This window comes from Colias philodice, chromosome 7, assembly GCF_061535455.1.
Source record: "Colias philodice isolate Cphi_HAF_F1 chromosome 7, ilColPhil1 Martin Lab GWU primary, whole genome shotgun sequence".
Taxonomy (NCBI): domain Eukaryota; kingdom Metazoa; phylum Arthropoda; class Insecta; order Lepidoptera; family Pieridae; genus Colias; species Colias philodice.
Window position 1 is genome coordinate 5,545,156 of NC_143092.1, and position 10,276 is coordinate 5,555,431.

General features: G+C 30.9%; 2 protein-coding genes across 2 annotated transcripts; one reads left to right on the forward strand and one right to left on the reverse strand.

The window, feature by feature from the left end:
- Nucleotides 1-324: 324 nt before the first annotated feature.
- LOC149487069 (uncharacterized) lies at nucleotides 325-1,537 on the forward strand. The gene is made up of 3 exons (XM_089697288.1): nucleotides 325-589; nucleotides 907-1,116; nucleotides 1,193-1,537. The coding sequence occupies exons 1-3, from the start codon at nucleotides 486-488 to the stop codon at nucleotides 1,515-1,517; spliced, it is 639 nt and encodes a 212-aa protein (XP_089553414.1). The 5' UTR covers nucleotides 325-485; the 3' UTR covers nucleotides 1,518-1,537.
- Nucleotides 1,538-1,915: 378 nt separating this feature from the next.
- LOC149487070 (serine/threonine-protein phosphatase PP1-beta catalytic subunit) lies at nucleotides 1,916-7,959 on the reverse strand. Its single transcript, XM_089697287.1, has 7 exons — nucleotides 7,820-7,959; nucleotides 6,686-6,817; nucleotides 4,993-5,208; nucleotides 4,618-4,809; nucleotides 4,020-4,171; nucleotides 3,647-3,781; nucleotides 1,916-3,030 (listed from the first exon to the last, which is right to left on the reverse strand). Exons 1-7 carry the CDS (start codon nucleotides 7,866-7,868, stop codon nucleotides 2,932-2,934), a joined length of 975 nt encoding a protein of 324 aa, XP_089553413.1. The 5' UTR covers nucleotides 7,869-7,959; the 3' UTR covers nucleotides 1,916-2,931.
- Nucleotides 7,960-10,276: the final 2,317 nt, after the last annotated feature.

Genomic DNA, 10,276 nt, shown 5'->3' on the forward strand with positions numbered 1-10,276 from the left:
ATCCAATGGGATAACGCTCATATTTTTCAGAGACTCAATTAACGAGTAGTCTGTTCAATAACAAACTTCTTATTGATATTAGAACATAACATAATACTATACTAACAGTAGGGATTTTAAATAAATTCGGTGGCGATTTTTTCTTCGGTCGGTAATTTGATTAAATAAATCGAACGGTATTAATAATAATTAATCCTAATGAAAAATAATCCAGTATAGAAGAATTTAGATACCAAAATAAATTGTCAAAAAACCCCGTGTCGATGTCCATTACTATAAATCATAATATAGTCTGTGCGTTGTAGTCTGTTGACAGTCATATGACGTATGACATATGTCAGCATACAGCTATAAGACGCTTAAAAATTTGAAAACAAAATATCGTTATATGTATCGTGTTCATAATACTCAAGTTATTACAGTTATTCTAAAATATTAAATGATTATATAGAACAGGAACTTGTTCAATTTACTAATTTCATACAATGGAGGATAAAATTTGTGATAATGTGAATATGGACTCAAACAATATCACATTTGATAACATGACTATATTGAACGAATTGAATAATATCGCAAACCTTGTACGGTACGTATTTTTATAACTACATATTTTAATTAAATAAATGAGTAAATTGTGTGTAAGACTTAAATGAGTATATTCCCAATTAAAAAAAAAATGTTGGAATCATTTATTAAGCCAATAATGGCTTAAATGGTGATTCATTAAAGTTTGATTTACCAATCTCATATTATTAAATTTTATTTTAGAATGTAACATGACAGATACTCATATTAATTTTAATATTGTTGGTGCTTAATACAAAATATATGATTTTAGTGGATGTTGAATAGATAACAACTCTGCTCATTTATTGAATACCTAATTTTAACCATTGATTTTAGGAATGAAGATTTTCTTGAAACTGTTCCCAATGCAAAATTAAAACGACTTAAATGGGTCCCTATGTTCAATTATTTAAAACAATACATATTAGATGAAATGGTACAAGAACTTGGATCAATGTGGGACTTTGAAAATATGTCACAGAAATTAGAAATACTCGAGCAACAAAAGGATAAATTTTCTAAAATTAATCCTGATAAACCTGTCTGGTAATATTTTATTATTATATTAATATTGTACTCTGATGGTCTAGTTTGCCTATTTCTAACTTGAGTTTTTTTACAGGCGACCACAACATTTGAATATTAAAGATCAATTGAGAGCTAAAGATGCTGCAAATTTAAGGAAGCAGAAGGCATCACTTGAGTCTTTAGCAAAAGAATATGAATTAAGAGTTGTCAAACTAAAGAAAAAATTGACTGCTAAAAGATGTTATTTTAAAGCATTACAAATGGATATACAAAAGTATGAAAAGAAAAATGAAGAAATTATAAATAAGATAGCGGAAAACATTGAAACACACAGTAACTTGATTGAAATTATTTCACCAAATACAATATCAATTGATAACAAAGTTTGGTCAGAAAAGGAAAATGAATTTTTTGGATAACTGATATAATACTACAACATTGAATAAAATTTATATTTCAGAAAATTGTACACACCTGAGAAACATATAACAAAAATTTATATATCTAAGAATTCTTTAACTCAATAAAACATCAAAACAATTTTTGCAAGTGTTACATAGTGAACAAATGACTTAAGTGTAATACAAAGTGTTACCAAAAGCAAATTGCAAGCCCTATGCAGTGTTAAACAAGCAAATAATATTTCACAAAAGTTTTAGAAATCTCATTAAAATTTATTATTAAACTACATACTAAATAATAAAGCTTTCATATCTCTAAGCTTAGAAGAAAATCTTGTATGAAAATGTAGAAATAAAGTATTTTTGAAAACATACAGTGTCTGTAAATGCAAACAAATGAAACAAAAATAAACATCTCATTTTAAATAGTAATATTTATTAATGATTATTTATTTGACAATGTTAACATAGCTAAAAAATAAAATTGTACAATGCAAAATTTGCATATAATTTTAAATATAATAATATAGCAATTGCACTATTGTTGCGAGGACTACACTGCTCTCTACAGTCATTACAAATTATATCAATTCATTTATAGATAGATGATCTAAGGACACGAAGATAAAGCCTCTGGGGAGATCATGCCAATTTGCCAATAATTTTGATATAACTACTTATGATAAGAGTAATACTGTATGCAAAATAACATTAAATTCACTGGGGACTTGGGCTCACTCCCTAAGCATACAATGTAGTGAATTGCAATGGAGTCCTAGAATACAAATAAACACTTATTAGCTACAGGTGAAGGTTAATATCATGTCTTAGGCCAGCTTCTCCTCAGGACAATTTTACTCAAAACCAATCACAATAAACACAATAGAATAATTTAGGAGACGAGTCAGTTTTCATAAAACATTATCGTCAAAACTTATAATTTTAAGTTTTGTAATCAACCAATTTTACTTAAGACCTATTATACTTTACATTTATAGGCACATTAGTTACAGAATAAGAAACTCAAATAGGTTTTTCGATCCACTAAAACTACACAAAGAGTGTTCTGACGCTAAATGTCCAATGCCCGCATCTTAGCCTGCCACTTCATTTCAATAAAATTTTCTACAATGGGTCAATATAAGAAAAAAGGATAAGGCTGCATGTTATGAGGGATCGAAAAAGCTGCAATCAATAGGCATCGCCGAATGTATAATGTCAATCAAAAACTGAGTAAACTAACCTCAAATTTAATATCACTAACAAAACAGAAGGCACAAATTATTGAAAAATAATTTAACTATACAGATGACATTATACTCGGCTATGTCCGATGACTACACTAATGTAGTAATATAATACATGATACAATTAAATTAAATTATTTGTAGCATCCTTCTCACTGTGCAGCACACTGGATCCCAAACGTCAGTTATTTCTTTTTCGGTGGTGATCGTTGGGGTGTGGCTGGTCTCCCGCTGTTGATGCCATTGTACTGATACTTTGCCTTTTTCTCAGATGGTTTCAATATCTGTACAACAAAATATATATTGTTGAAGTGAAAACTTCTTTAGCGGCGTTGGGTATAAAATCTTAAACTCGCGTCAGGACACGTGGCCTGATCGAAAAAGCGTAAGACGGATGTTTTTTTTTTTTTTAGCCCTTATATTCCATGCGTTAAGACGGATACCATTCCAATATATCAAACATGCTGAACGTTAACAATCAAGTTTTCACTTCTGCCGGCACTCCCGGAGTGCAACCCGTCTTTTTTTGACTTCTAAACACTACATATTGTGCATTTCACATTGTATTATTGAACAAAAAGTTTAATTGAAACTTAGTATCAATTATTATAGACAAGATATCACATTATGATAAATTTACATCCCATTTTGGAACTTAAACTCCAACTCAAACATTTATTTATTCAATTAGACTTCTTTTAGAAGCACTTTTGAATCGTCATTACATATTTTTAACATTTACCACAGATTCGGAAACGTAATGTAACGCATGTCATTGATTACAAATAGAAACACCTGTTCTAAAAGTCTATTAGTCATCTTGATTTTCAATATTAATATTTTATTTTACATGATTCATATTACATACAGACTATCATATTACATAATATATTATCATACCTGGAAAGAGCACATTAATGTCTCGTCAACGGACATCATTCCACCAGCATTGTCAAATTCACCACAATAATTGGGAGCAGAAAAGAGTGTTACAAGCTGCCTCTTTGCAAAGAATTCATAGCCATCTTCAACAACCTAAGAAATAACAATTCACAATTATTGTAGACTATGCAAAAAATGCGAAATAGTACAACTTTAGTATTTGGTATTTACATTTTAACTTTGATACGAAATTGGACCTTTAAATTGAAGATACCTAATACAAATTCACTATTTAAAAACCTTCAGTTACAATGTCGTACTTTACTTAAGGTAAATACTTATATTATAGAATGAAATAAGTTACATTAACTTTGGGTAAATTATTAATTACCTGATGGGCTCTGCAAATGAGATCCAAGTCGTGTCTATTGAGGAACTTGCTGACCACATCGGGACCAAATGTGAATGATACACCACGATCATTCTCGCCCCAGCCTTGCACATCCTTGTCAGGATCCGACCACAAGAGGTCACAGAGTAAACCTTAAATATGTTTATTGTTTTTTGTTTATCCATACTAATATTATAAATGCGAAAGTAACTCTGTCTGTCTGTTACTCAATCACGCCTTAACTACTGAACCAATTTGCATGAAATTTCGTATAGAGATATTTTGACACCCGAGAAAGGACATAGGATAGGTTTTATCCCGGAAATCCCACAGGAACGGGAACTATGTGGGTTATTCTTTGACTGCGCGGGCGATGCCGCAGGTGGAAAGCTAGTTGTATATATAATATCGAAGCATAGTTCATAATTTTAACATTGTAGAAATGTAAGCTATCTTTTTGTAAGCATTTATCCACTTTTATTATAATTACATTTTTTAGATGAAATACATGTCTTTATTTAAAATGGAATTACAAAACGGATAGTATTTTCTATTGTCCTTAGATAACCGAAGCGAAATAAACAATCAACAGCCTTACCAGTGTCAGGGACATCAGTGGGTCTCATTATCCGTCTAATTTGCTCCATGCCCTGTAGATCGGGCGAAAGACCGCCATGACAGCAAAATATTTTTTCATCAATGATAGCGGCGATTGGCAAGCAATTAAAGCAGTCTGTGAAGGTCTTCCACAGCTTGATGTTATATCGGCGTTTACACTCATCATAGAAACCTACAAGTTAATTATTTTCGTTATCAGTTTTTTGCGCTTGTCATTCGCACATTAAAAAATCATACGTAAATAAATTACATTTTGTATAAAAAGATGGCTGGAAAATAACCAAGGTCGAAAATACACGATCCAATACTTAAACTGTTATAAACTCCGATGGCGAAAGAATAAACAAATAGTTACCATAAATACGATTTATGCTCGCGCACTCATGATTCCCGCGCAGGAGGAAGAAATTCTCGGGATACTTGATTTTATAAGCAAGCAAAAGGCATATGGTTTCGAGAGACTGCTTGCCGCGATCTACGTAATCTCCCAAAAATAGATAGTTGGCTTCGGGCGGAAAGCCGCCATACTCAAAAAGACGCAACAAATCGGTGTACTGGCCATGTATATCACCTGAAACAAATATGTTTAACAATCATTATCTATAAACAATACCTATTTAATTATTGTAATAATACTGATGCTTGCTATCTAATATCTAATATATATTATAAAAGCGAAAGTTTGTAAGGATGTATGGATGTATGGATGTTTGTTACTCTTTCACGTAAAAACTACTGAACCGATTACAATGAAATTTAGCACACATATAGAGGGTAACTTGGGTTAACACATAGGATAGTTTTTATCCCAAAAATCCCACGGGAACGGGAACTATGCGGGTTTTCCTTTGCAAACGCGGGCGAAGCCGCGGGCGGAAATCTAGTTAACAAATAATTTTTGCTCATGCATGAAATAAAGCAATATTGAAAAATATATACAATTTATTAATTTGACGAAATTTCAGATAATTTAACAGGCACCAAAAAGAACTCATTGAACAATAATGTTGCAGTATAATCAGTTATCACTAACTACTTACCATTAAATTCACACACAATCTAGTTTGTATATTGAAGATCTTATAAGTTCCAGATAAGAAAAAATTCTATATAGGAATAAAATAAATGTATAATATTATGTATGGAAAACCTTATGTGGTATAACTTATAAGGTTTTCCATACATATACATTTATTTTATTTTTAATGTCAAATGTAGTCACTGGCTGTTGATCTTTCTATAAATTCTGTCTGTTTTACATCTCATCTATACTAATATGATAAAGCTGAAGAGTTTGTTATCGCGATAATCTCACGAACTACTGGTCCGATTTGAAAAATTCGGTGTTAGATAGCCTATTTATCAATGAAGGCAATAGGCTATATATCATTACGCTAAGACCAATAGGAACGGAGCAACGCGGGTGAAATCGCGAAACGCATCTAGTACTAAATAAGATTTTAGTAATAATGTCAGAGAGAATTTGCTTTGATATCTAATTGAAAATATAAACTTTGCACTATTTCCAATAAACCAGTTTCATTTAGTTGGGGTTAATTTAGATATTTTACTATTCTATACTTTAAAAGTTTGAAATGAAAAATAGCTATGATTCTGTTTTTGTATCTATATCAATTTCGAATAATTTTATTAAATACTGTTCAATTTCATTAATTATTAATTATCATAAATATGTCTATTAATTAAAGTAATTAAACCCTATTTATTCTTATTTATAATGAGAGTAAAAAAAACTTATAATATACTAGCAGTCCGCCCCGGCTTCACCATGGTACCTACATGTTTAAACTTTCCTATCTCTCAAGTTGGATTGAATTGCACATGGTGTGCGAATTTTATTATAATCGGTTAAGTGGTTTAGGAGTCCATTGAGGACAAACATTGTGACACAAGATTTATATATATGTATTAAGATAAACTGAAATATCAAACAATTTCAAGTATATTGTTTTTATGGTACGTAAATAAAAATGAAACACAATTTTTTTCAAATTAAGGAATAAGTTAAATAAAGGTTGTATAATTACCACAAATTTTGAGTGGTGCTTCCAATTCCAGAAGTATGGGCTGTTGCAGGAATATCTCTCTGGATTTAGTGCATAGTCCTCGCACCTCCGACTCTGACATCTGCACTGTTTTCCCAGGGCGGCATCCTCGAACTACAACAAGAAATAATATAACACAAAATAAACATTATACTTAGCAATTAACAATCAGAAGCAACAAAGAAAAAAAGAGTATGACTGAAATGAAGATGAAGTAATATTTAGGTTTTTTAGGCATTTAGTAACAATCATTTAATGTTATACTTTTGTCAAACCTGCAGTAACCTTTTTTTTACAAGTACTTTGCAGACAGGAAGTTGATATCATGCATACTTTATTATTTACAATCTTATATAATGGTAAAATACTTGTAATTCAACTGGTTAACAAATACACTTTCGTAACTAGATATGTTACATAGGTACGATTTTGTTACATTTTAACATTTGAAACAACAAAAAACAAATAAATTTTTATGATTCCATGGATGCAATATAAGAAACAAAAATATAATATGATGTTAAATAAAAGTGATTTAGTGACGCAAATAATTCCGAAACAAATTTTCACATTTACAAGGATAATAAAAACTGAAAACATCTAGCAAAGTACTGTCTTTACAAGTCTGGATTCAACCATACATTCTCCAGAAAAGATGTCTTTCAATTTTCCTTTTCGTCTTGCAGTTTCTTGTTGCAGCCTGAATACTGATGTAACCCATAATAAGCAGCATGATAAAGTGAAATTAACAAGTAAAGTAACACACAATGCGAACAAAGCACAACAATAAGCCCATGAAATAATTAAAAGCTATGATATCCGTGGTACATTATACAAGAGCACTTAAGAAAATTGATTCGTGAACATAACAATATTATATCTATTATCAACAATGCCAGACTCCTCTTTAATTTTAAGTCTTAACATCTATAGTAGATTCAGATAAGAATTGAGGATAATCGATTTATTTATGAGTTAGACGTTACTATACCTATACACTCGACCACAATTACGCAACTAGAAACACCATTTAACCAAATAAATTTATTCACACGATGTCACTACACATAAAGTATATGGAAATATCTTAAATTTGATGTTATAAGAAATTTTTACCTTCTAAAAGTCTGTGAATTAGACTATCAACATTCAGTTCTTCCGCCATGTTTACTACACCACGATTATTTTACGTCAAACAAGAGTCGAAGTCAAATAATTTATCGATACCTTCCATAGCCAACAAAGGAATCGAAGTCACAGACTCTCAATGATAATTTTTAGTTTAAGGCTTATTTCCACGGTATTTCTGATAATAAAGAAAAATTTAACTAAAGTCTAAAATATAAATTACGTTTTTTTAACGAATTGGAAGAGAAGTTAATTTAGTTATATTTAGTTCTATTAGGTACATATTTAACTAGATTCCGTCTGCAGCCTCGACGGCATTGTATAAACAAAAGACGTGTGGCCTCAGAGGAATAAACCTATAGAGTTCTTATATTGAGACAGAACAAAATACATATTTTCTAATCTACTTACTCCTAGTCAATAACAGCATAAGTCAGATTGAGATAGCGATAGAGTATCTGCACTGTCTTCAAACGTAGCGCGCCGGCTAAGTTTTGTTTGCCTTCCAGCTGGAGGTCTCGGTGCGTCAAGTGTTTTTAACGAAATATTTAGAAAATATAAAGTGTATAGTGTTTCTTTTTATTTGTCAGTGTGCTAAAATGACTATTGTATGTTTAGCTACCGGCTATTACTAGTCGAATGGGAGTTTTGGATGAAAACAATGAAAAAATATCTTTCCATCGGTAAGTGATTTTCAGCAAATTGATAAATATTTATGTTCTAACCCTATTTGAAGGTTTTATCAAGCGCTTTTTTATAAGTTTATGTTGTAACTGTAACATTTACCCACTTTATGGGGTTGTGGAATACAAAAGAATTAAATAATTTTTAAAAAATGTCACAATATTATCACGTTTGGCATTTTGTTTACCACCGTAGTGTTGTAACACATCTAGCGTATATTATCGATTTATGACAAAAAATCTATTTCATATTAACGTTGATTTATTTATTTTGTTTCTTATATCAGATTTATATTATGTAGTTGTTGTAGCAAATAATAGATGTAAATTTTCTACAGCAGGAAAATAAAAAATACCACGTGGTTGTTTTATTTGACTTTAAATCTGTTTAGTTTGTTGTTTCTCTTTTAGATTATTAATAAATTCATTTTGTTTTAGATTTCCAGAGCTAAATAAAAAATGGGTATAAAACATGAGACGTGTAGATTGGACGCCGTCGAAATTTGCTAGATTGTGTTCACTGCATTTCGAGCCTGCGTGTTATCAAGATGGATACTCTAGAAGAATTGTGCAATCTTACGCTTACGTTTTTTTTTTGTTCCTTTAGATAATAAATACATTTGTGTGTGAGTGAATTTTTATTTGGAAATTTTTTTACACATTTACTTTAAATGTGTAACTATGTGAAAATTAAACGGTTGATTAAATGACAGTTCTCATAGATGAGAAACTACTATTGAAATACATACATAATATAGGTACATGCGTTTTCAAATAAAAACCCGCATAGTTCCCATTCCTGTGGGATTTACGGGATCAAAAGTAATTTTTCCAAATTTCATTGTAATCGGTTTAGTAGTATTCGCGTGAAAGAGTAACAAACATCCATCCTCACAAACTTTCGCTTTATTAGTAGGATGTAAGGAAAATGTTTTCTTTAAAACTGTCCTTTTATGAACTTGTTAAAATTCATGCTGACTGTGCCTTTCTCCTCACTCCTTTAACTTTATTGATCTTTATTTTAAATTAGTTACATTTCAAGTTTTAAAATTTATTTTAAAATATACTAGCTTTCCGCCCGCGTTTTTAAAGAAAATCCCGCACAGTTCCCGTTCACGTGGGATTTCCGGTATAAAACCTATCCTATGTGTGTATGTACAAAATTTCATTGTAATCGGTTCAGCAGTGAAAGAGAAAGTTATCCATTCTCGCATAATTTCGCATTTATTATATTCGTAGGATTAAACAAATAATGTATTCAACTGAAATTTATGATTAATTTTGTTTTTTTTTATTATTTATTATTTCACGAAACCGTAAATGCAAAATGCATTCACGATTTTATCGATTGAAGCACATCCCATCACTATCACCTTCTATCTATCTAAATACGTACCTATAGTAAAAATGGTGCCATGACTATGTTGAAACGTAGCTTGTAGTCTATAGCTATCTCATTCTTTCTTACGACGTTTTCTTTAGATAGAGAGAAACAAATATATGTAAATTGTATACGCTCGATACAAGTACTCTATAGGTTTATTCCTCTGAGCGTGTGGCACTCGGGGACTGCCACGCCCCGCGGTAAAGCTATTGCACTCATCAAGCCACACCTCCGTGCCCGTCGGAGTGGGGAGCGTGCTGCGTGAGGTACCAATTACAATAATTCTTATTTCTTAGCTATTTATTGAATCACACTAACTATTTATTTATTTATTTATTTTTATTTATTTATTGAATACAATTTACAAACAAACTAAGC